General features: G+C 34.1%; 2 protein-coding genes across 2 annotated transcripts in view; both read left to right on the forward strand.

Moving 5' to 3' along the window:
* LOC124820130 (serine/threonine-protein kinase TOR) overlaps positions 1-22206 on the forward strand; it is a 29594-nt gene extending 7388 nt beyond the window's left edge. Inside the window, exons 12-52 of the mRNA XM_088099971.1 lie at positions 425-546; positions 687-786; positions 865-951; positions 1031-1161; positions 1470-1572; positions 1658-1840; positions 1924-2016; positions 2681-2716; positions 2831-2929; positions 3019-3117; positions 3201-3363; positions 4594-4718; positions 4844-4896; positions 5560-5683; positions 5794-5976; positions 7680-7832; positions 7908-8060; positions 8260-8331; positions 8511-8645; positions 8767-8828; positions 8934-9031; positions 9261-9370; positions 9440-9613; positions 9690-9755; positions 12436-12504; positions 12593-12703; positions 15068-15208; positions 15298-15426; positions 15508-15673; positions 15759-15973; positions 16996-17202; positions 17784-18101; positions 18218-18298; positions 19160-19234; positions 19317-19383; positions 20214-20374; positions 20497-20670; positions 20826-20954; positions 21042-21125; positions 21954-22015; positions 22095-22206. Of these exons, the coding sequence (XP_087956097.1) occupies positions 425-546; positions 687-786; positions 865-951; positions 1031-1161; positions 1470-1572; positions 1658-1840; positions 1924-2016; positions 2681-2716; positions 2831-2929; positions 3019-3117; positions 3201-3363; positions 4594-4718; positions 4844-4896; positions 5560-5683; positions 5794-5976; positions 7680-7832; positions 7908-8060; positions 8260-8331; positions 8511-8645; positions 8767-8828; positions 8934-9031; positions 9261-9370; positions 9440-9613; positions 9690-9755; positions 12436-12504; positions 12593-12703; positions 15068-15208; positions 15298-15426; positions 15508-15673; positions 15759-15973; positions 16996-17202; positions 17784-18101; positions 18218-18298; positions 19160-19234; positions 19317-19383; positions 20214-20374; positions 20497-20670; positions 20826-20954; positions 21042-21125; positions 21954-22015; positions 22095-22206 (5025 nt within the window). The remainder of the gene's footprint in view (positions 1-424; positions 547-686; positions 787-864; positions 952-1030; positions 1162-1469; positions 1573-1657; positions 1841-1923; positions 2017-2680; positions 2717-2830; positions 2930-3018; positions 3118-3200; positions 3364-4593; positions 4719-4843; positions 4897-5559; positions 5684-5793; positions 5977-7679; positions 7833-7907; positions 8061-8259; positions 8332-8510; positions 8646-8766; positions 8829-8933; positions 9032-9260; positions 9371-9439; positions 9614-9689; positions 9756-12435; positions 12505-12592; positions 12704-15067; positions 15209-15297; positions 15427-15507; positions 15674-15758; positions 15974-16995; positions 17203-17783; positions 18102-18217; positions 18299-19159; positions 19235-19316; positions 19384-20213; positions 20375-20496; positions 20671-20825; positions 20955-21041; positions 21126-21953; positions 22016-22094) is intronic.
* Positions 22207-22225: 19 nt separating this feature from the next.
* Positions 22226-26402, forward strand: LOC124820125 (serine/threonine-protein kinase TOR-like). The gene is made up of 4 exons (XM_088100446.1): positions 22226-22383; positions 24862-25035; positions 25110-25375; positions 25575-26402. The coding sequence occupies exons 1-4, from the start codon at positions 22270-22272 to the stop codon at positions 25591-25593; spliced, it is 573 nt and encodes a 190-aa protein (XP_087956572.1). The 5' UTR covers positions 22226-22269; the 3' UTR covers positions 25594-26402.
* Positions 26403-27180: the final 778 nt, after the last annotated feature.

A 27180-nucleotide genomic window follows, 5' to 3' on the forward strand; every position in this document is an offset into this window, starting at 1 on the left:
TGGGGAGAAACATGCTATGAAAGAAAATATATACTCTTAAATGGTTTAAATCTCTAAAAGGCACAAACATTGAATGTTTTTTCTTTTAATTTTTTAATTTTTTTAATTTTTGGGTAGTAAATATATTTTTTTTTTGAATAAGAATTTTCTATTTTTATCTTCTCATCTTGTACCCATGGGCACACATTAGGAGACCCCTGTTCACAATTTCCACATACTTGGCTTATGAACCAAATGGTGGTATTCATTACTTGAAAAAAGTATGCACAACTTCAATATTATGGCTCCTTTTCGCTTGTATAGCTGTGGTTATGATATTATCATATGGCCTGGTATACTTAAGTACGATCTTATTTTCCAGTAGTTAGTTGTTGGCGCTCCATTATTTTGCTTTATGTTGATGTTGAAGTATCTAATTCTACAGGATTTTGATGTTAGAGAGTATGCAATATCTGTGGCTGGTAGGTTGTCAGAGAAAAATCCAGCTTATGTTCTTCCAGCTCTTCGTCGCCATCTTATACAGTTGTTAACATACTTAGAGCAGAGGTAATGTTGAAGTATTTACTTTATTGGTAGCTAAGCTAAAGGACATATATGGAAAGATTCATTGTTTTGCAGTTCATTGATTGGAAGGATGAAGAGATTTTCTATTAGATGTCGATTTTATTCTCTTGTTATGTCAGCAGTGCAGATAGCAAATGCAAAGAAGAAAGTGCAAAATTAATTGGCTGTTTGATAAGGAATTGTGAGCGGCTAATACTTCCATACATTGCTCCAATTCATAAGGTTTAATTAATTATGGTGTTAAAGATACATTCCTGTTTTATTACATTTTGCATCGTAGTGATTTTCTGATTATATCAGGCACTCGTGGCCAGACTTATTGATGTTAATTCCAATACTGGAACTATTAGTGGAGTCCTTGTAACTGTGGGGGATCTTGCGAGGGTGGTCAGTAAATTTCCCTCTTTTGACTTGCTTGTCTTTCATATTTGTTGTTAACAAACTTATTTGGATTTTGGTTGTTTAGGGTGGTTTTGCAATGAGGCAATACATTCCAGAACTTATGCCTTTAATCGTTGAAGCTTTATTAGATGGAGCTGCTGTCGCCAAACGCGAGGTGGCTGTTGCTACACTTGGTCAAGTTGTGCAAAGCACAGGGTATGTGCATATTTTTGTTAATATATAAAAATATCCACTTGTGTTTTTGTGTATCATTATGACTTTTTTATGAATTTTTCCACTAATAATATGTTAAAACTGTAAAAAAGGTAGTAGCTGTGCAAATTTCTGGATTCAAGATATATATATATATATATATATTATATATATATATATATATATATATATATATATATGAGTTTATGTATTATATGAGTTTAGTTCATATTCATATGAAGAATAAGTCTGAGTAATATACTCAATTTTTTCTGTATTAATGTTGCTTATATCTATTTTTGTTTTGACAGGTATGTTATAACTCCATATAATGAGTATCCACAGTTACTGGGGTTACTCTTAAAATTACTGAATGGTGAGCTAGTATGGTCCACCAGACGAGAAGTATTGAAGGTATCATAGGAATTAGAATTAAAGTAGAGAATTCGTTTTGATATAGGCATTTTTACTTAATTAAATTGTACTTGGGTTTTGCCAGGTTCTCGGCATTATGGGTGCTCTGGATCCTCATTTGCATAAACGAAATCAGAAAACCTTGCCAGGACCTCATGGCGACGTTACCCGCCCTACCAGCGATTCAAGTCAACAGATTCAGTCTATGGACGAATTTCCCATGGACCTTTGGCCTTCTTTTGCTTCTTCGGATGATTACTACTCCACGGTAGCTTATGTACATTATTGTTAATATTGTTCTGATTTTTCCCAGTTGTTTCAATATTTATGACTTCTTTTTTGTGATTTAAGGTTGCGATTAATTCTCTAATGCGTATATTGAGAGATCCATCACTTGCTAGTTATCACCTAAAGGTTATTGGTTCCCTTATGTTCATATTCAAGGTATGCAGCACAAAAGATGCATATAATGCTTTCTTTCTTTTTCTTTCTTCCCTCTTTGTTTTTTGTATTGCATTGTTTAAGAAGTATTTATGATCCTCCTGACTTGTACTCTCTGGTTTCTTAATGGATTTTAAGAAGGGGAAAAGAGAAGAAAGGGTGTCATGTCTGTTCTTGGTAGTTTATCCCTCTGCTCCTGTACTTCATAACAATTCACATATTTTGGTGGAGTTACTAGAGGTGGTTGTGGACCTGAAAATTGAGCAGGCTGAAGCTTGAACCTTCTTTGTGTTTGATGAAAACTTGAACAAATGTTTGATACAATAGCGAAGATATTATTTTTCTGAGTTCTCACTAGTTAGTAAAATTTCTCGTGATTTTAATTTTTAATCTAAGTGTCAGATAATGGAGAGCTCATCAACCCTTTTGCATTACTTTCTAAAGAGCCATCTTAGATCACAAGCAAATAGACATTTTCACTACACCAGAATGCACTTTCATAGCAGTGATTGCATGTTTAAGATTTCTTGTGTATCACTTTGGGCCTTTCACAACTAAACAATATTATGCTTTCTGTTTCATTAGCTGGATATTGTTGAATAACACGTCAGTTCCATATATTACTGATATTCATTTCCAAAATGTTTTTGTTTTTGTTTGAGGTCAGTCGATGGGACTTGGCTGCGTTCCGTACTTGCCAAAGGTTAGCTCTTATTCTTATTCTTAAGTTTTATTTTATATCTGACTTGATACATTGATTTATTGCATTTGAATTTGTATCCATTTTTTTTTCTTTGCTTTTGCCCCCTCCTTGTAGGTTTTGCCTGATCTTTTTCATACTGTTCGCACATGTGAAGACAGTTTAAAGGACTTTATAACCTGGAAGCTTGGAACTCTGGTGTCTATTGTGCGCCAGGTAGATTTTATTGTCTTTAAAATATCCAATTTTTTATGATTATTATTCTACTTTGTTGACAAGCTCAAGTATGATGTGTGGTTGTGCAGCACATTCGGAAATATTTGCAAGATTTGCTATCTCTAATATCTGAGTTTTGGACAGCATTCACTGTTCCAGCAGCTTCTCGTCCTCCTCTTGGCTATCCAGTTAGTGTTGTTTGTTCCCTGGTTTAGTTAAAACAATCAAGGGATATATTTTTGTGGTCTATGATTATTATTTGTTGTTGCAGGTTCTTCACCTGGTTGAACAGCTTTGTCTGGCTCTCAATGATGAATTTAGAACATATCTTCCAGTTATTTTGCCAGGTTGTATTCAGGTCCTTAGTGATGCAGAACGCTGCAATGACTACACTTATGTTCTTGATCTCCTTCACACTCTAGAAGTGTTTGGTGGTAAGTAACCTTTCCTGTAGAATATTGAGTGTATTTTTACTCAAGAGCCGTACTCAAAAAATACTCCTCCAAACACACTCTTTACTATTAGTTAAATTTTTTTGAAAATTTAAAATCTTTCTTTATTTGACGCTTAAAATTAGATTTATTGCATAAAATGTGAGAGCCATAAATTAGTGATTTCCATTAAATCTTAGTCAGTAATAGTGTGTCCAAGAGAGTGTAGCTCTAGTTTGTCTTTATGCAATTGATCAATTACAAGACTCCCTCAACTTGTTTTCATTTCCAGCTTACCCTTTTTGTGCTTCCGTTTAATGTAATCAACTTCGTAAACTAAGGTCGTGTTAATTCCAGCATATGACTATTCAGTATTTTGGTTTCGATTATGGACAGAATGGTGCGTGAACATTTATTGATCTCAGATAGCAGGTCATAGCAGCCATCTCTGAAAATGCTATAGTGGGATGATCACTGTTTTAAATGCTAAAAATTAACAAAATTATTATACTGCACATTTAAATACTGAAAAACAAAAGACCCAAAATTAAAGCAATTCCTGTTGAGTATTAAGTTATTAAATTACACACAATCATGATCGATCTAGGATGAATAAGAACATAATAATAAACTAAAAGTGAAATATGCTGGTGAAATTAATAGAAAAAAGAACGGAAGATGAAAATTTGCAGAATGTGAACAGGGAAAAAAACTTCATCCTGCAAGGTGTGACGGATCCGAGCTCAAAACAAAGGTTGATGTTTTTTGATGCTGAAGGAAGTGTTTTGAAATCCTCTTATGTTTCTGAAGCTAACATGCTTCAAAAATAGGGAAGAAACTAAAATTTTACCCCTCAAACCCCTAAATAGTTCTGTTTACAGGGTTGTAATGGATTTTTGAAGTCTATATCATGGTAGTGTTGCAATGGTGCATGAAAAGCCAGGATGGCCCCAATTGGAAACTACTCCACTTTTTTGAATCGTGTAAAATGCTTGGCTGCTCTTCCTTGCTCCATTGTTATAGTACATTATTGTCTGCTATGGGTGCATGTGAAGGGCAATTGTTTGAAATAGACCTGGAATTTAGTGGAACGAAAATTGCGGTTGCCACTACTATTTGAAACAGGTTTTATACATATCATATTAATTTGCTGTGCATAATGGAAATTGTGACACAAGTAATTGTTATGGTTGGGAATGGCAAACCATAACACTTTTGTTTTTGGTTGTATAGGTACTTTGGATGAACATATGCATCTGCTTCTCCCAGCTCTAATACGACTGTTTAAAGTGGATGCCTCAGTGGCCATAAGACGTGCTGCAATTAAAACATTGACAAGCTTGATTCCTCGTGTGCAGGTTAGTTTTGTGCTTGCTTCTATTCACCCTCAATTTTTTAAAATATACAGTTATACTAGATAATTCAATGTTTTTATTTTCCTTGTTTGGTTTGTGATTGTTCAAGTCTATTATTTGGTCATCAGGTTACTGGTCATATATCCTCTCTTGTGCATCACTTGAAGTTAGTTTTGGACGGGTGAGTGCAAATTCTGAAATTTCAAAATATATTAGTAGTTATCAGGTTGTTGCCCCAGCCATTCATTCTTGTTATGAAAGTTTATTTGATTATTTGTTTCTGCAAGTGATAAGTGATTATTGACAGATGTAAGTCAAAACATAGGGAACTGTGAAACAAATGTTTGTAAATCCATTAAATCATTACTATTCAATATTAGTATTTTAATCAAGTGATGGACAATGCCTAAATGAATTGACGATTTAGGGGTTTTGTTCTGGTCTATCTTATCCTGGATGAATCATGAATTTATATTTTAACCAAAAATAGGTTTCTTTGGTTATAAATTCAGGTTGCTGTTCTTGGAGATTCAACGTCATTTGGGAATCCCAAATTAGTCATGCAATCTCTTAGGGTTGACAGCTTATTTTATCCAGTTTTGATATCATTCCCTTCTTGTTTCTTCCTCGATTTTATTTTTTAACACCTGCTTATAATCTTGGTTGATAAAAGCTGTCATTTCTTGGTTTTCTTCTTATTGTAATTGATACTTGCCATTAAAACAAGTAGAAGACTATTATAGTTCTTGAATAATTTGATTTGCTCATTTCAATTCTATTACAATCTTTTATATTCTTCCTGCGTAATCTGCTGATCTCTATTTATTGAACTTATGTATTACAGGAAAAATGATGAGCTCCGAAAGGATGCTGTTGATGCACTTTGTTGTTTGGCCTATGCACTTGGCGAGGATTTCACAATTTTTATTCCATCAATTCACAAACTTCTACAGAAATATCGCTTGCGGGTCTTAAGTTTTTCCATCTTTATTTTTTCGTTTCCTTCTTTTGAAGTTTGTGTAAGATTAAGTATTTTTTGTATCACAAATGTCTAAGGTAAGGTAACATAATATTGCAGCACAAGGAATTTGAGGAAATTGAAGGACGTTTACTGCAACGGGAGCCACTGATTCTTGGGATCACAGCTTCACAAAGACTGAATAGAAGGCTTCCTGTTGAGGTCATTAGTGATCCTTTAGATGATGTGGAGATTGATCCTTATGAAGATGGATCTGACTCTCATAAACTCAGAGGCCACCAGGTACCATCTTGTGTGTTAAGTTTTTGTTTTTAGATCTCTAGGAAATATAGCTATAGGTGGATATCTCACATTACCTAGAGACAACCATATTGTATTATATAAGTGAGTGTAAACTTTATCTTACATGTTGACCTTTTAAGGTTGATTTAGATTGGAAGTTTCGCTTTTAGAGAAGATTTTTGAGTCTATCCTAATAGGGTTTGTTAGGTTTATCATGTCACTTACTATTTGACTACCCATGAATATTTATCTCATTTTTGAGATGTCCAATCCTCGGCTTGGGAGGATGAGTCGTAGATCTCATATTGATTAGAAATATGTTTAAATTATAGTATATAAATTGATGCAAATCTCACCTTATAAGTCAATTTTGTGAGATAGTTAGACTTAAAGTCTATTTTCAAAGGCTATTGATTATTGAGCATGCTTTAAGTGACTTAAGTGCCAGTGTTAAACTTACCAAGGAAAGTTTGAATGTTGAAATGCTAATCCCCTGTTCATTGCATGATAGGATAGCATGAGGTGGTCTGCTCAACACTAAATAATAATTGACATTTTGTAGTTTTGAAAATTAATTCAACAATAGAATGCAGCCATGCAAGAATATCTCTTCTACTAGATTGCGATTTTATTTGTTTTGAAAATTAGCTAAGATTTGTTTATAAGGAAATATAAAACTATGATTTTCAAAGCTTATTGTAGATAAAATTTTCATCACTTCAATTCATTGTCATAATTGCAATTTAGATGTGTGTGTGTGTGTGTGTGAATTTTAGTGTACACATCTTCAATCGATGGTTGTACTTTTATTGATTTTTTTCAAAGGCAAAAAGCTTCATATTTGGTTCTGCATCCTTTTAATTCTAAAAGTTGCTTTATTGCATCTCATGTTGGTGCTGAACATGCAAAAATTAAAAAAGGTCTCCAAAACCCTAAACCACCAAAGATTAATTATGTGAGTGCTTGATTTATATATTGCCATACTTAGAAAGACATACACAATCTGCTAATCCTTTTTCTAAATCTTTGTTGGAACAAATATTGATGAGCGTGACATAAAATGAGAGGAAGAGATGGTATGTAAAATGCTCAAAATAAGGTTAGGCGCTTAAAAAAAGAACAGTAAACAGGATAAAGAAACAATCAGTTACAATGAAAATTAACAAAGTAGTTGTAAGACAGATAAACTGAGAAATAAAAGGAAAGCTGAGTGATATAAAGGTTCCAGGGACCTATAGAACAAACAAATATAAAGGTTCCAGATCAGATCAACATTTTCATAGTAATTGGAAAAAAAATATTGAAAGTCTACCTATTTATTACAGCATATTTTTATTTCCTTTTTTAAAGGTTTTGGTTATTGCATATAGAGATGATGAGAATGTAATTAGTATCAATAAAATTTTTTAGGTTTCAAGTAAATGGAATCTGGAGATGAGATTTACAGATTTACAGTTCTGAAGAGGCTCAGCTCTCTGGTTTTCATTTTTTCTGCTGGTGGCTTGAAAACTGTTGGGAGAAGGAAGAGATCCTATATTATGAATTGAATATATTGATTGCACACCATTATGTTCAGAGAGATCTCTTTTTATAATTTAGTTAAGTTACAAGGAAGTTGTAACTGTAACTAAAGCATTTACACTAACAACTGATGCCTAACTGACATATAGAGTTGGAGTCACACTCACAAAACATCCATGCAGGTGAATGATGGTCGATTACGGACAGCTGGAGAGGCTTCTCAGCGAAGTACCAAGGAAGATTGGGCTGAATGGATGAGGCATTTTAGTATTCAACTTCTAAAGGAGTCTCCTTCTCCAGCCTTGCGAACCTGTGCCAGGCTTGCACAATTGCAGGTTTCATTCTCTACTGACATTTTCATTTTGGCATTAGTATTTTGCTTCTGATTTCCCCGTCTCTGAATTTTACAGCCTTTTGTTGGGCGAGAGTTGTTTGCAGCTGGATTTGTCAGTTGTTGGGCACAACTGAATGAGACTAGCCAGAAACAGCTAGTTCGTAATCTAGAGATGGCATTTTCATCTCCAAATATTCCTCCAGAAATTTTGGCTACACTTCTTAATTTGGTATGACTTCTCATCTCAGTGTGTATATTCAGTCCGTGAATATGGGCTTTTACATCTCATTTATATATGCTTCCTAAAGTTTATTGATTATTTGATACATCTTTTTTTATTGATTTTAAAAATGCATGAAGATGGATGAAATTATGACATTTTGCTATTCTTTAATTTCTTCTCTTGTTTTCATTGACTGAAATTGCAGGCTGAGTTCATGGAGCATGATGAGAAACCTCTTCCTATTGACATACGCCTTCTTGGTGCTCTTGCTGAGAAGGTCCTTATCTTTTCGTTTTTCTTTTGTGTTTTAGGGAGCATGTGTGTATTTCTTCATTCATGCATGCCTTTGTTCAATGCATGCTGCTCTTTTAAACAACTTCTTTACTGTTATGTTGGATTATTTCTTTGACTTTGCCTTATACCTTTCACGTGTTGTTGCTTTGCTATGGCACATAGTGTCGTGCATTTGCAAAAGCCTTACACTACAAAGAAATGGAATTTGAAGGAGCACGTTCCAAGAAGATGGATGCTAACCCAGTTGCTGTAGTTGAAGCTCTTATTCATATAAACAATCAATTACACCAACACGAGGTTCAGTTGAAAGAAATGAATATATTTTTTTAGCAAGTTTATCATTTTTGCTGCTGCTTTGGTAGTTTTAACTTTGTTATATGGTATCTCTGCATTTCAATAAAACATTTGCTTTCTGTAGGCTGCAGTTGGAATACTCACCTATGCCCAACAGCATCTAGATTTCCAACTTAAGGAGTCTTGGTAATTTATTACATTTAATTTCTGAGTTCAGCATCCCTTCTTTTTCTTATAGAATTTTAGTTTCTATCTTTGGGAAGGTAGAGACTGATAGTAGATTTCTATTAGGTATGAGAAACTGCAGCGATGGGATGATGCCCTCAAGGCTTATACTGCAAAGGCTTCTCAAGCAACAAGTCCGCATCTTGTCTTGGATGCCACTTTAGGTCTGTACTGATGACTTTACCTTGATTTTAACTTGGATGTCATCTTGTCTTGCATTCTCTTGTTCTGTTTCCATTATATTCATATTACAGTAGCTACTTAATTAAAGAATATTTCTGTTCTTTTAAGTTTGAAATATCCTAGTACTATATTACCAGTTTGGAGTTTCAACTTTTTAGGGTTTTTTTTTTCTTTCTTTGGAAGTGATTGATCTTGGAACTTGCTTTTCAGGTAAAATGAGATGCCTTGCTGCATTGGCTCAATGGGATGAGTTGAATATCCTATGTAAAGAATTTTGGACCCCAGCTGAGCCAGCTGCTCGTCTTGAAATGGCATCAATGGTTGGTTATATCCCTTTCACATGTGATTGATATTTTCCCCTGCTCGTGCTAATTGTTAACACTCTTTAGGCTGCAAGTGCTGCTTGGAACATGGGAGAATGGGATCAAATGGCAGAATATGTATCTCGGTTAGATGATGGTGATGAAACAAAACTTAGAGGTTTGGGGAATACTGCTTCCAGTAGTGATGGGAGTAGTAGCGGTACTTTCTTTAGAGCCGTTTTATTGGTTCGAAGAGGAAAGGTATTTTAATGTTTGGAATATCAACCAGGTTTTAATGTTTCTAGTTTTAATTCTCGTGAATCCAATCTGATGGCAGTATGATGAAGCACGCGAGTATGTAGAAAGAGCTAGAAAATGTCTGGCAACTGAGCTGGCTGCTCTGGTGAGTTTCCTTTATAAACTTTTTTTACTGATTTTTTATTCTAAGCATTGATATTTGATTTTTTGTTGTTGTTTCATTGTATTTGGCATCATCGCTTAGTCATATGGTTCATTATCATTGGATAACAAGAAGTTTAATCTATGCAATGTGATAGTACGGTGTTTTAGGAAATGAGATAAGGATGTTTTACGGCATGCTGTACCAATATTTGTTCTTCATCTTCATATGCTTACTATAATGTAACCACACCTTGAGAGTGCATTTAATGTTGACATTTTGGTGTCGTACTTTATTAAAAGTGACATTTAGTCTTCCAATTTCTAAAATCAGAGATTTTAGTCCAGTTGTTCAAATTAAGACTGATATGTGAGATAGTAATGCCAATTTACACTTGGTACACTCTAACTGTTATTCTTCGAAATAAACAAATATTGTATGATAGAGCGTGTAACATGAAAGTCATTAATATCTTAATACTTTAATGTCTTCATTGGATGGTTGGACTAAAGTTGCTAAATTTGAAAATTTGAGACAAAATATTTATTTTAAAATGAGGTGACCAAAATTGCAGATTGGAAAAAATAAGTTGGACCAAAATTGTCTATAACAATTAATAACGTGGATTGCTTTTGATAACTGTTTTTTTAGGGTTTCTATAACAACTAATATGTATATATATTAAATATTAAATAATTATATAAGTATGTATATGAGGAAAAATGGAAAAGAAAACTCATTCTTTTACATATCATTAACAGTAAAAACTCAGTACTTGAACAAATATAGAGTATAAAGTCAAGGAAAAACAAATATAAAGCCTAAATTGCCAGCTTATACTATTTCAATTCAAATAACCAGAAACAAAAATCGTAATTAAATAATAACTGATATAAGTCATGATCAAATATTGAGTAAAAAAAAGTCCAGAAATCAAGATCATCAGTAAATAAAAAAATAATAACAAATATTTAGAAAGAAAACAGAAACCAAAATAATAAAAAGAAATGGAAACAAAAAGAATAAGAAAAAGATGAAGAAAAAAAATGAAGATAAAGATTAAGAAAAAGAAATCTCATATGCACTCCGAAAAACTTGGGTTGGTGAAGGAAGGTGGTCATAGATAAGAGGCTCACTGAGAAGCAGAGAAAACATTTTCAGGAATCACTGCAGAGGGGGCTAACTGGAAATCAAAGGAGAAAATGTGTTCAAGAAGAATGCATGCTTTGTTCATCATTAGCGGGCTAATTATAACATAACATTGTAAATTACAAACAACTAAAAACCCTATAATACCCTCACAAATCATCGTTAAGGGTAGAACATTAGGGTTCATGATTCTGTGACCCACAACACTCTAGCGGCATCTGAAAAACACTATGCAATTTGGCAACTTTCACTCTATAACTGGCCTTGCATTTGATATTGATTTAGAAATATTCATAAAATTAAAAAGCCCTTTTTGAGCCTTCTGTTAACAACTTAAGAGTGTGGGATGAGGTGACCCTTGTTTTTAAGGTACGTAAACCTTATGCAATGATTTGCCTTTAAGGTGAAATCATTTACTAATTTTTCTCATTTTTTTTAATAATGATGTCTTGTATGCCTATAAATATGTCTAATTTCATTGAAATTCATAGCCAGTGGATTTTTAGGTGTAACTCAATCTCTCAAAATTGGTTTGCATAAAATCTCCAACATACTTTCTCACGCTAAGGATTGAACATCTAGAGCAAGAGATTGGATATTTGTGGGTGATCTGGATAACATGTTAGGCCCAACAAATCTTGTTAGGATAAACTTTGATATCAGATAGCGGATAACATGTTTTTTGGGTCCATCTAGGCAAGATGTTTTTTGGGTCCATCTAGGCAAGGTTTGTACGTGCTTATATACAATAATTTATTTGTATCATTAGTCGATGTGAAATCTTTAATAAAAAACATTTATTGATGACTTTTTCTGCATGGCTTTCTCTAAGCACATTTTATTTCATATTGCTATATTCTTGTATTTTTTGGGCGTGCTTCATTTCTATTTTAAACACTTGTTTACTTTTTAAAAAACAAAGAGAAAAGGCCTTAGGCATGTCGAAAATCCACCTTAGTTCTGGCCTCTTTGGAGCTTTCTTAATTGCAGCTTCAAGAGTGGTGTGTTAGTTCCACGTCAAATAGTGATATGGTTTACTTAGAGCTCATAAATCTTGGATACTTCTCAGTTTATGCCAAGGTAGTGAGGTGAGTTAGAGTGTAAGTCAATATTCGAGAATACACCTAGATCATGCTTCACCACATGCAGCACCACTCTACATGACCTACACCTTTGAGCCAAGACCACAAAACAATAGAACAGGATGGGAAAAATCTTTAAGTGTTTCTGTGTTTTGGGTTCTAAACCACTTGTTTTGGAAACAAACCCCAAAAGTTATTTTGAATTTTTTTTATGAAAAATGATTATTGAGTTTCATGGAATTATTTTAAAAATGCTTTTAAAAGAAAACATGAGAAGAAAACTAAAAAGGTCCTCAATGTGTAGCCCCAAGTGTGTATTCAAGTAGACCAGTTGATTTAAAAGTGGTGCATCAGAATGTCATGGATTGAAACATCAACATACATAGTCATTACTGTAAGCTCATTTCCTTTCAGAGAAATCTGTTATATAATTTTTTTTTTTTTATTTGCAGGTTTTGGAGAGTTATGAGCGTGCCTACAGCAATATGGTTCGCGTCCAACAACTATCAGAACTAGAAGAGGTTAACCTCTAATATTACTTTTAGTTCCTTTCCTTTACTCAATGTTATTGTCATGAATATAAATTGAGAAGACCTTCTCTTCTTCCAGGTCATTGATTACCGTACACTTCCTGTTGGAGACCGAGTATCAGATGAGCGGCGGGCTCTCATTCGCAATATGTGGACTCAGCGTATACAAGGAGCCAAAAGCAATGTAGAGGTAGATTGATTATTCCTACTTAAGATGTATACGTATGAATAAACATTATGATTATTTTATGAATTAAATTTTGGAGGATTGTTATAAGAGTGTTTTAACTGGATGCATACATTTTATTTCATTATTTCTTAAAACAACAACTGGAACTTTTGTGCCCTGGCCATTAACATTGAGTCTACGGAAAGCCCTAATCATTACTGTTTCACTGGCTTTATCTCACCCTGTCAATAGTTGTCTTGATTGGTATGATCGCCTATATCAACTGATTTAATGTAATGGTGCAGAAAGAGGTGCGAGCAAAAACAAACTATTTTGAAATAGGACATACATACTAATTTTCAGTTCAACAAGTGGCAGAGAAGATTGAGACAATATTTTTAATAGACAATTATTTTTAAGCTATAGTACTTTGATTCTTAGATTTTTGTTAGCTTTTGATCAGAACTATCAAATTCACATGCTTGGCACTACAATGGCTTTGTTCAATTCAATTAATACACGATAACAAACCATTTATGTGCAATGGTTTTAATTAATATTCTTTACCATGGATGTTCAATTATGTGCTAAGACTAGTTAATCAATAAATGCAATTGATTTAGATCACATGCAAAATAAGTGCTTAAAACTAAAAAGTACTAAAAAATTATTAGTTTTATCATTCTTTATGTTTAACTCAACCCCACAAAACCGACTTTAAGGTGAGGTTTGCAACCACATATATATTTTAAATTGGTTTTGTTTTTAGTTGATGTGTGACTTCCAACACACCCTTCTCACGCTTAGGTATATACATCTCGTGTGTGGGATACGGCCTAATAACGCGTGGAACAATATGCCTAACAAATCTCACTAGGATAGGCTCTAACAATGACTATGATACCATGTTGAATATAGTGAAAACTATGTGTGGAATTAATCTCCTTTGTTTTGAATATACACATAAGATACTATATTTATCATAGAAGAAATATGGACTAAACTCAAAATACAAATAAAGAATAATAACAAATTAACTAAAGATAAAGATAAGATATCTATCTAAGATATCTAATAATCTAATATATCTAACACTTCCCCTCAAGTTGGTGCATACAAATCGTATATACCAAGCTTGTGACAAATATAATCAATTCTCGGTCCCATAACGACTTAGTGAAAGGGGTCCACGTAAGCTTGTGACAAATCGTATGTACCAAATTATTAATGATTTTCGAAGACGACATAGAAGATGACATAGAAAAACCCTAAAAATCAAAGATTCTCCAATCAAGGCACTAAGCACAAATCCTGAAAGAGAAGAAAGAGGCGACCTCAGTGATTTGAATCGCTGTAGGAGGAGATCGGATGCCTCACCACACATAGCAGAAAAGGAAGCAGATCCTTAACTTCAAGAAGCAAGTGAGAGCACGTTGGAGCTTTGATGAAGGCGTCCTTGAAGGCAAGGCGGTTGCCTAGTTGAGAGGATCAAAACCGTGTGGTTGCCGGTCGAAATTGGAACTCTCGCGACAGTGGCGGTAGACGGCGCCGCCACTGACATCGGCAGCCAGGGCAGTGGCAAAGCCAACGATAATTTTAACGATAATTTTTTTCTAAAAGAACTTGACTCTAGATACTATGTTAAGAAGTGAACTTTAAGACTAACTCAGCCCTATAAAATTGATTTGTAAAGTGAGATTTGCACCCACATATACTCTAAATCGGCCTTATCTCTAATCGATGTACGACTTCCAACAATATGTTGTCCAAAGTCATTGCTTGGACAATAAGTCAGTAATAAATAGAAAGCATAACAAAACCGAGGTGGGCTTGGCAAGGGATAGATGAAAGATAATGAGAAACAAGTTGTTATGAAAAAAGGCTAGGGCATTTGGCAGCTAAAAGGTTGCTAAAACTGATATAAGCTTGGAACTTGCCGCAAAGTCCCTATGACTTTGATGGTCTTTTTGACTCTGCTGGGCTTTTCCAGAAAGAACAAATGTTGCAACCCCTTACAGTTGATCTGTGCCATGCCATGGATTTTAAGTGAGGATTAAGCTTTGAAATGGATATTTCATTTATAAAACAATTCAATTTTTGAAGATTTTCTGCAGGAATAAACCATTATAGTGAATTAAATATGAAACAAGATGTTACAGAAATTCTGGAGTTTGAAGGGCAGCTATACAAAGGTCCATTGTGATACTGTGGCTATTTTTTGTGATTTAAAACTTTCGACTTTGATATTGAATATTCAGTTTAAGTCTCATAACCGGAGTTCGTGATGAGCTCTTGCAATCTCAGCTTAAGTGTATCCTTGGAATTAGCATTTTGCATAACTAGGATTGGTTTTTCTTACTCTAACTTTATTGTGTTTGGTGGCAGGTTTGGCAGGCACTTTTGGTTGTTAGAGCACTTGTGCTGCCTCCTGTGGAAGATGTTGAAACCTGGCTCAAATTTGCTTCTCTTTGCAGAAAAAGTGGGCGGATTAGCCAGGCAAAATCTACTTTAGTTAAGCTTCTTCAGGTTTGTGCTATATATCAGATCTATGTAGTTTGCTATATGTTACTCCTTATTATTGTGTGCCCAACTCAAGTTATTGTTCATTCTATCAGTATGACCCTGAAAAGTCTCCCGAAAATGTACAATACCATGGCCATCCTCAAGTAATGCTGGCATACTTGAAGTACCAGTGGTCTCTTGGAGAGGATTCAAAGCGCAGAGAAGCATTTATTAGGCTTCAGGTATTATGTCATTCTATTGTATAGTGGGAGCTTATCTGAAATTAAATATTTTCCACTAATTGCGTGCATTCTGTGACCTAGAATTTATCTATGGAACTTTCAAGTGCACCCAACATTCAACCAGTTAATCCATCAAGCTTCACAAGCGGTTTGAATCCCAGTATTCCTCTCCTTGCTCGTGTATATCTAAATCTTGGCTCCTGGCAGTGGTCACTTTCTCCTGGGCTGGTTGATGAATCCATTAAAGGTTCTTAGTTATCATAGTTTTGACTTCAAACATAAAATGATGTTCATTATTATTTTTTTTTCTAAATTTAGTTTCAATTTTGTAGATATTCTTAATGCCTTCACAAAAGCTACTCAGTATGCAAATAAATGGGGGAAAGCTTGGCATAAATGGGCGTTATTCAACACAGCAGTGATGTCTCATTACACTTTAAGAGGTTTCCCTGATGTTGCAGCACAATTTGTTGTTGCAGCTGTAACAGGATACTTTCATTCTATAGCATGTGCAGCAAATTCCAAAGGTGTCGATGGTAGTTTACAGGTAAGCTATAATTTCTGTTATGATATTAAATCATCCACACATGTATCTATGAATTTGGACAATACTGGCAATGATGAAGAAAATTTGGGTTCAGGAATGATTGTATGCACTGAATCATGCCGTGTTATACACTGTTAATAAGTGTATTCAAAAGATTGCAAAAACTCTTATGTTCTCGTGTTTGATTCTTTATTATAAATTTCAGCATTGCTTTCTTGACTTACCTGTAATATCTGTTCTTAAAATTCACTTATTGTCCATAAAATTGTGAAGATCTTGACTGCAAATAATTGGTGCTTAAAATCTGGCAGTTTGCCAAGGCTCATGCGGAATGACTGATTGTAACCTGACTTCCATGTGAAGAATGTTTAGGACTATCAATATGACTTAAGCATCGCATTTCATTGGATTCTAACATGTCTCACATATGACATTCCAAAGTATGCTTTTAGCTGCATGATAGAATTTGTTGTGCCTGTGACTTTAGCATCTATTTTTTTCAAGGTAGACAATATTTCTCATCTATGAATTCGGATTTAATAAAGAGGATTTTTTCATAATGATGTGATATTTCTTACATTTGTATTTCATATTTGGAAGGGATGACGTTCTGGCATTTTAAGCTGATTTAATCAATTTTCTTTTGGTTTTATTTTGAGTTTCTCTTGTTTTATATGAGATAGCAAGTAATTATTTTGATGGGTAACATTGACATAGTTAAGATGGCTCATTTATTTTATGCCTTTTGGTTTTCCTTTTTCATGTTTTAAGCGGAACATACACATTTTTAAGTAAGTTTGTGGCATCTTTTTTATTTTTCCTCTATAGTGCAGCCGTACTTTATTGAAAATAGTAAAACAGAAATTTACTTTCTACTTAGTTGGTTATGTGGTTATTATATGTTGCGAACTACTTTTCTTCTGACTGAACTTTTTGCGATATCTTAGTTGGATGTAGTCCAAGTGGAATATGATAATATTTTTCTTTTGAATCTTTAACTTGCTGTTGCATGGGCTGTGCAGGATATTCTTCGACTTCTGACATTGTGGTTCAACCATGGAGCTACAGCAGAAGTACAAATGGCCCTAAAGAAAGGATTTTCCCTAGTTAATATTAACACTTGGCTAGTTGTTCTACCTCAAATAATTGCCAGGATACACTCTAATAACCATGCTGTGAGAGAGTTGATACAATCACTATTGGTTCGGATTGGGCAAAATCATCCACAGGTATATATGTCTGCATGTTGAACTTGGACTTGTTTCCCTGTGATATTTTTAGAAATATCAGTTTGTAGATTTCACCTTGTTGAGATATTTTAGGAAGTTTTAGATTTTATTCTGTCGAAATATTTTAGGACGTTTCAAATTTTATTCCTATTGGTTTTAATTCTTTATATCGGTTGTATCTTGGTTTTATTACTAGCATATCAATCCCGGAATCTCAGGTATTGTTTCCTAGAATAGGCTGTGCTTGTTTCCTAAATTATCCAATGAGTGTATGTATATACGTGTTTTCTTCTAATTTTGAGACACCTCTGAACACAAAAGATATTGTGAACCTGTGGAAGCATAAAACTTTTATGCTTGGATGAATACTGCACATTTGGTCCCCAAGTTTCAATTGTGCTAGTTGGATACCTTTGATGTCATAAATGCGCAATTTTAATCCTTCATGTTTTTATAGTCAATTGGTTCTCTTGGGTCCCAACCCAATGTGCAAATTTAGTCCTTCAGAATGCCATGAGTCAATGTCATGTCAATACATTTCAATTGATTTAGATGTCAACATTGTTTAATTTCTTTTGTAGGCTCTTATGTATCCTTTGCTCGTGGCCTGTAAATCAATAAGCAACTTGCGGAAGGCTGCAGCTCAGGAAGTTGTTGACAAAGTTCGGCAGCACAGTGGTGTACTAGTGGATCAGGCTCAACTTGTATCAAAGGAACTGATCAGAGTTGCTATTCTTTGGCATGAACTGTGGCATGAAGCTCTTGAAGAAGCTAGCCGTTTGTATTTTGGTGAGCATAATATTGAAGGGATGCTTAAGGTGTTGGAGCCATTGCATGAAATGCTTGAAGAAGGAGCAGTGAAAAACAATGTCACCATAAAGGAGAGAATTTTTATTGAGGTGTTGAAATCTTTTGTTTGTTGTTATAATATATTAACCATTTTGGAAAGCAAGCTTACATTTTCATAGTTTTCAACCTTGGTGTTATCACTTTAATTTTTTTATTGTTATTTCAGGCCTATCGACAGGAATTGCTAGAGGCTTATGAGTGTTGTATGAATTATAAGAGAACTGGGAAAGATGCTGAGCTGACCCAGGTATCAAAATTTGGACTTGTAAAATTGTAGCAGATTACTAGTTATAACGATTATTTGAAGATATTGATATTGGAGAGATAGAGAGAACGAGAGACAGAGCTAGATGACTCATGTAGAAGGATCCGTGTGCCTTAGGTATACAATGAATAATGTTGTTTGCAAGTGACTTATAGCAGGAGAACCTACCTAATCTACATTTGCATACCCATGACTGTCACATTCCAGAGTCCTCTGCAGTGGCATGAGAATTAAGAAATTGACTTACCAACTAATTGCAAAGTTGATTGGATGATTAACAACTAATCAATCTTTTGTACCTGTTGGTCTGAGTGGTTGCCCTTGGTTTCACAGAAGTTTGACATTAGGGTCCATAGGACTGCAATAAGTTTGATACCCATGAATCCTATTGTCCAAGATGTTCATTGCGTATTTGTTCTTGGAAATTGTATCACCATTCTTGGGTCTTGCCTCTTTGTCCCCAATTTGTATTGAAGTCTGCCAAGGTTTTGTTTGAAATTGGCGACACAGATCCTGTTTTACCAATACACTGGTGATTGATCACTGCTAGTATTGCATGACGGTATTTTCTGTACACACTACTTGTAAAATACAAGGTAAACATGAGTCACATACCAATCATAATCATTCTGATAAATATCAGGACTAGAGTTAAATTTAACTGTCTGACAATGATAGTTATTGTAACTGTAACAATGCAACTGTAACTCACAAAACTAGATACAAGTTTATAGACCATACAGAGAATACCCGGGAAGATTATTTTCCTACATACTGTATCCTTAAGAAATGTAGAAATGATGGACTTCAAAGACGTTAGTTTTCTAATAATTTCTTTATCAGGCTTGGGATATCTATTATCATGTATTCAGAAAGATAGATAAGCAACTTCAAAGTCTTACAACTTTAGACTTGGAGGTACGAGTAATACTTATTCACTCAATCTTTAATTTGTTTTGTCATTGTTATGGACCTTCAATATTATGCATTTTCTTTGTAGTCTGTTTCTCCGGAATTGCTAGAATGCCGTAATTTGGAGCTTGCTGTTCCCGGGACATACCGTGCTGGTAAATTAGTTTCATTACTTCCCTTATGCTGGATTAGATTCGTTGTTATCAAATGGTGGTTGTGGTGGTGCCATTGTGGTAAGGTGACAGTTTTGCTAGTCACTGTCATCCGCTATTTTTACTTATGTCGTCTTGTGTCATTTTCACCTATGTTGGAATATTGGGCTTTCCTTTATTTGTTTGTTTTTCAAAAACATGATTTTGGGTTTGGCTCTATTTCAAATAACTCAGCCTCGAATTAGCTCTCCTTTACAAATATGAACCTTCTTCTTCGGTGACCAAGAACACTAGACTGTGAAAGCATTAGAGAATTAGTCTTTCTATGTCTAGTCTCCTTTGAGTCGTCTATGGCAGTAACTTCTATTTCTTTTGTCCTTGTTTTTTCTCTCCTCTTTCCGTATGCTCATCTAGTTGGTGCTCTTTTTTTTTTGCAAAATTTCATTACAAAATATTTGTACGTTGTTCTTATGTTTACTTATAAAACATTGTTCCCAATTATTACCCAAAACCAAAGCAATGCATCCTCAAATTACTAAATGACATACTCTAGTTATTATGAATCATGTTTAAGGTTTTATGTGATGACAATTACGAGAATTTTATAAATTTTATGAAATTAGTTTGTCATCATGCTTTTCTTAATGTATGTCATTTTTGTTGTTTTAGTGTATAAATTTTTCTGTCATGACTTTCCACCGTAGGCTGCATTACCATCTGCGATATTTATATGGCCGAGTTTTGGCTCCCCACCATAGGCTATTATCTACTACTGATAGCTTTTATTGGATTCAATCCTTTGGTCTACTAACACATCCATATCCTCTTTCCAGATGCACCGGTGGTTACAATTGCATCATTTGCTCGTCAACTTGTTGTCATAACATCTAAGCAACGACCTAGGAAGTTAACCATTCTTGGGAGTGATGGTGATGATTATGCCTTCTTATTGAAGGGTCATGAGGATTTACGCCAGGATGAACGAGTCATGCAGGTATTTCCATTTCAGTGGTTGCCTTTGGGCATATGTTGTTATTATATATATGTTACCTTCTAATTTTTTCTAGGTTTATTATTTTGACAAATTAACAAACATTCTACCATTACTTTTGCTAGCTTTTTGGTTTAGTGAATACTCTGCTTGAGAATTCTCCCAAAACAGCAGAGAAAGATCTGTCTATTGAGCGATATGCTGTAATCCCTTTGTCTCCAAACAGTGGTTTAATTGAATGGGTCCCAAATTGTGATACCCTGCATCATCTTATCCGGGAGTATAGAGATGCCAGAAAGGTCTGTTACAATCCCTTTTCTTCTATCCATTTCTTTCCATAGTTCCTGTTGCATTCATTTACTAATGATTAGGTATAAATGTAGTTATAGTCAACTGATAAATATGATATTTTCCATGATTAAGTTGCTTGAATTGTCTTATCCTTCTTGTACAGATAACCTTGAATCAGGAACACAAATGCATGCTCAGTTTTGCGCCTGATTATGATCATTTGCCTCTTATAGCTAAAGTGGAGGTGTTTGAACATGCTTTGAACAATACAGAAGGAAATGACCTATCAAGGGTATATGATGTTTATGCTAATTTCAGATATTATACGTTTACTATCTCATAATACTTACCCTACGTTTCACAACATTCCAACTCCTAGGTACTTTGGTTGAAAAGTCGGACGTCTGAGATATGGCTTGAGAGGAGGACAAATTATACAAGGAGTTTGGCAGTTATGAGCATGGTGTGTTCTTACTACGCATAAGCTGTAATCTTGTATCTACCTGCCACATTTTTTATATACTCTATAATCCACTGGTGTCATGTACAAGGTTGAATGCAGAACATATGCTTCATTGAAGCTTTTATATTTATGAACTTGAGATTTTATTATATTTTGAAAACATTTGTAAGATGTCCCTCCAAGTAGCTTTTTCAAACCTTTATATACGACAAAATCCTTATCTCACTAGGACACGCAGAGTTTTATGCTTGCATAACAGCTATTATGAACATTTTTTTTTTCCTACTCAATTACTGATTTATATATGTACACACACACACACACAAATATGTATTGGTGAATTTCTCAATTGTTGATGAAAAGTTTTGCTTCTTTTATCTGTTAAAAAGTTGAAATGTTGAATTATTTTTGTGTTATGACTATCACGTTATGCATATCTTTCATTAATGGATTTTTTAATATTATTTTTATATTAGGTAACTTTTCTGAGTTTACAGGTTAAGTCTTTGAAAACTTAAGGAGTTAAATAGACTGTTCTGCTGTCCAACCAATCATTTCGTTTTTGCACAGTTTCCTACCATTGAAATTGATCAGTTCTAAAATTTTGGCATGCTTTTCTTTGGATTTTCTATCTAATTTATACATCCTTCAGCAACCAATGTAATCAGATTGGAAATTCCTATTTCTAGTATCAACTTTTATCCTTTTTATTACATTTTCATAAGATATCCTGGCTTTACTATTCTGAATGAGTTGCCAATCTCAGTTATACTTCTCTATTCCTGTTATTGTTTAATATGAACTAAAATAGTGATTGGATTTTGCTAGGTTGGATACCTTCTTGGTTTAGGCGATCGCCATCCAAGCAATCTTATGCTACATCGGTTTAGGTAGCATTTGATAAAGAAAGTTTGGTATATTGTCACTAGTTAAGTTTTTCTGGTGTCTAATACTTGTGATGTTCTGCAGTGGGAAGATTTTACACATAGATTTTGGAGACTGTTTTGAAGCATCAATGAACCGCGAGAAGTTTCCAGAGAAGGGTTGCACTCATAAACTAACCATTTGTAACTTTGGATGATGGTGATTATTACGGTGTCTTATCTTTTAAGTCACAATTTAGGTCCCCTTTCGGTTGACAAGAATGCTTGTGAAAGCCATGGAAGTTAGTGGTATCGAGGGAAACTTTCGCTCAACTTGTGAAAATGTTATGCAAGTTCTCCGAACAAATAAAGATAGTGTTATGGCCATGATGGAGGTATATATGGCTTACATCCCTCTGACCTCTCTTTGATTATCTTCAGTTTATGAATTTCTGAATGATGAAAGCAGTGTAATGGGATGATTTCAGATTTTACATTGAAATTTGAAACTAATTATTAAGTTGAGAGTAAATTCTGGTTTAGAAACCCTACACATTCCATTTGTTGAGGAAACATTCTTTCCCAACTGATGTGGCAGTGCTGGTCAACATTGCCATATCATCAAATTTGATGTGAAGAAATAAAATCTTTTAAAATTGCGTTATTTTTTATTATTTAATAAAATCGAATTCAGTACTTGATGGTGCTAATTTGGCTGTCACATCATTTGGTATAAGTATTGGGAGGTTTAGCACTTCTCGATTTGGCTGCTAATAAGTATTTTGGCTGAATTATACAGGAAAATTGTAAGAGTTAACAAAGTCTCTTGATCCTTAATATATTGGTTGATTTCTTTCATAGATACATTTGTGGTTCATAAGCAATGTATATATATTTCTTTGTATAAAAGCAAAGATATTATAACTTTAGGCCTTTCTATCTTTTTCCTTTCCATGGAATTTCTTTTTAGTTTTGCATGGATGGTGTTTTGACAACTGACAAATATCACAATTAAAAGACTCAATAGACTCATTGGTAAACAAATGGGGAAATAAGAACTTGATAAGATTGAATGAAGGATGTCCAAGCCTTTTATGATGTAGTCATATTTGGGAATTTGCCCACGTCTCAATATGTAACTTGTTGGCTCATAATATTTGTTTTGCTTTGGTCATCAAAGTCCAACAGATACAACCCACTTTGCTCCTTAGCAGTTCAAATCCTCTTCCCTGTGACAAGGTCCTAAAAAATACAATAAGTTGAGAAAAATGTTACTGAACAATTTAAATCCTTTGAGTTTTTGCATAGAGATAAGACTTGACTAATTGTGGAACATATAAAACATCTTAAAACATCCTTTAATACAATAGATGATTCCAAAATTATATTCCTAGAGTGACATATAGGTATATCCTGACCATTCGCAATTGCAATAAGTTGTTCTCTATTTGTTTTACCATGAGTTGAAGGACACACGAGAAGGTGTCATGTGATAAGTTGCTCCTAAATCAAGAATTCAAATACTTTGAGACACAAGAGCAACAGTAATGAGACAAATCTTACCTTTCATGGACAGAGTACATGATCTAGAGGGCTACTCATTGATTCAACCATTGCTTCCTGTTTTGAGGTAGTATGATATACCCGTCTTTGAGGAGACCCTTTGTTGTTTATCATGTGTTCGAGAACATTATTTCTTTCATGGAGTTTGAAACATGTTTCTTTGGTATGTCTAGATCATCTACAGTATGAACAATAGTATCCACGATTACCTTTTTCAAAACGACTTTCCTCCGGCATTTGCTCTCTTGTGAACTCCCGTTCCATGAAAAGCTTGTGTTGGAGATCTCCCCATCAAGCATGACAACTCTTCGAGTTTCTTCTCCTCTTACCATAAAATATACTTTTGATAGGGTTGGCAATTTTTCTCTTCCTAAGATTTGTACCCGGATTGGATCGTACTCATGACTCAGGCCATGGAGAAATTTAAAGATTATTCCTCTTTCCACGACTTAAGCATGTGCGACAACATCTATTTTACACACCTTTATTGTTTAGTATTGATTTAATTCAATTCAAAGTCCATTCAGGATTTCGTGATATTCTAATATGAAAGGGAGCTCTGTTTGTATAAATATCAAGCTTTCAATGTCATAGCATGCAACAAAATCCTTTTTTAATGATAAGGTACCTTGTAAATCATCCCATATTTCTTTGGCAAAAGAATGAAACATATATATTTGACTTATCTCAGGAATCACGGAATGTCACATCCAAGTCATAATTAGTGAATCTTCATTGTCTCAAATTGGAAAACTAGTGTCGTCTGGTCTTGGCCCTTCGCAATCTATGTGATCTAGTCTTGAATGTCCCTTGAGAATCCTTTGAATGTACGGACTCCATTGTAAGAAATTTTGACCATCCAACCGATTTGCACCCACCCCATTTGGAAGATCACTAGGACCCAAAGGAATAATTTTTACCTTAAACATCCCTTGGAACGCAATCAATAGTTATAAATGATAGGATAGTAAACAATGGTGGTGGTGGCTATTGTTGCAGCGGAAACACAGCTCCCAATCGGGAGCTCTGGTACCATCTTGAAAAGAGAATGAATTTATTATTATCATTCATTTCTATTACATTTTCCTTACCTTTATTTGTAACAATATAATATTCTAAAAACGGGAAATAAGGAAAAAATAATCTAAAAGATCCTACAAATATTTTTTCTAATTAGGAAGATTTTATGGATATTTTCTCTAATTAGGAAGATTTTCCTTTAATTACAACATTAACTTTTCACAATGTTATGTTTGCTTGTTGAGAATTTTTATAATAAATAATGGATTATTTCTTTTTCCGGTATTCAGGCCTTTGTACACGATCCTCTCATAAATTGGCGTCTTTTTAATTTCAATGAAGTTCCACAAATGTCTATGCTTACTAGCAATCATGCACCTCCTGTTGTAAATACTGAGGAATCTGCTCCAAATAGAGAGCTTCCCCACCCTCAGCGTGGTGCCCGTGAAAGGGAACTTTTACAGGTATCTTCATACTGTATTATTTTGTTGCTTGCTTTTTGATTAATGATGCTCATTTTATATACCTTTGCATATAGGCTGTTAACCAGCTTGGTGATGCCAATGAGGTTCTGAACGAGCGTGCTGTGGTTGTCATGGCTCGCATGAGTAATAAGCTTACTGGCCGGGATTTTTCAACTTGTTCTTCAGTGTCAAACAACTCCCTTCAGCATGCCGCAGACCATAGTAGCTTAATTTCTGGAGACACTCGGGAAGTTGATCATGCTTTATCTGTTAAGTTGCAAGTTCAAAAGTTAATTATCCAAGCTTCCTCACATGAAAATCTGTGCCAAAATTATGTAGGGTATGGTCTCTTAACTTAGAAATTTTCTATCAATTATTAGGCTCTTGTGTGTGAAGGCAAGTTAGAATTGTGATATGAAACCATGTGTAATTACCTAACCGCTTAAGCTTTTAAAATAGTTGGTTTGCTATAGATTATAAACCTTTATGTCTTCTTCACATTATGACTTCTAAATTTCTGATTTCTCTACTTGTTTCAGGTGGTGTCCTTTCTGGTAAATCACGAGGAAGTAGTAAATATTGTATATAATCTGTACATAATAGAAATTTGCCAGAGATCCATGTCCATTTTCCCCCCTCATTCCCCTCCTTTCTTTTACCTAGCATCTTTAATGTATGTATATGTACAGTCATTTGTCTTTTGACATTGCAATGAAAAAATGGAAGCATTATTACATATGCTTGGTCTTGTAGATCAGACCATTTTAACCGAGTCTTTGTAAATATGATCTTTTTATTGGGAATGTGTCTAGTAATCTGTCCCGTACAAGATGGACATAGAGCGAGGTCATAGGCGCGACAAGGCTTTTTTTGAAGTACAAAGCTGGGAAATCCCACATGAATGATGATTACACTGATGTCGTGCTGGTCATGAATGCGATTTCTGGGTTTCAACTTTGAATTTCTCTCCATGCATTTCATTTTTCTTCTAGTAAATATCATCAACCAACTTCTACAATAGCCAGGAATGTAGTGATGTAATCTTATTTTAACTTTTACTTGAAGGCTTTCAGCACAACCCGAGTATGTTATATTAATCTGGAGCTTACGTGTACAAAGAGGCACACTTAAATGCAAGGCCACTTGGGCAGCAGAGGAAAGAAAGAAGAAAATATGGGATAATATTCTGATATAGCTCACCGTTGTATTTTATTTATTTATTATAATTTGGTCCATTTCCTTTGTATAACAGTTTCACCTGAGAGAGCTTATTATAATCTATTGGTCTACTATAACAATTATTAAGTGGGGCACCTTTAAACTCACTAGTTTCAAATAAATTTTGAATTCATTATTTCATTCTATTATTTTAATGACTTCAGCAAATTGCTTCTAGTAAGGTGCATCATGGTGGGGAAAATTAGCTAGTCACCAATATTCATGATAACAATATTGGTAAATTTTGTACTACATTTTGAATATTTTTCTTTGTAAAATCTTATGTTAGAGCTACAAACTGAGTTCATACTTTAAATCTCAAATAAACTATCATTTTAGTTACTGAAAAGACATGCACTGCCACTCTACCAAACTGTGCCCAAAAGTTTATGCAAGAATGGTTTGAGGCTATCACGTAACAAAACAATATATTATATGTTTTTTGTTTTATTTTTTGTTTTATTTTATTAAAACAAATTCAAAGAGAAAAAGATAATGATTTTAGACCATGTGACGCAACACAATTGTGTCCCCCACAACGACACGGTTTGAAAATAACATTTTGTTGTACAAAATATTGATCAAGATTTAACCAATTAATTAATCTTAATGTAATATATCTATTTCGTGTGGAATCTCACAATGACACAATTATAAAAATATACCTATTACTAAACATATCTCTAAACAATTGTATATAAAAGAGGTTTGTTTGACAATAAATTAATAATTATAAAATAGAAGAGGGATAAATAAATTGAAACAAAATAATGAAAATTTAAATAACTAGAAAAAAAAATGATAAATAAATTGAAGCAAAAATAATGAAAACGTAATTAACCTACAGTCTATTAAAATAAAGAAAATCTAAATGAGTTAAACAATTTAAAATGAAAATGCATCCATTTATAACGATTATAAGAAATT

The sequence above is a fragment of the Vigna umbellata genome, chromosome 10, assembly GCF_029865625.1.
Source record: "Vigna umbellata cultivar VRB3 chromosome 10, Vumbellata_1.0, whole genome shotgun sequence".
In the NCBI taxonomy this organism is placed as follows: domain Eukaryota; kingdom Viridiplantae; phylum Streptophyta; class Magnoliopsida; order Fabales; family Fabaceae; genus Vigna; species Vigna umbellata.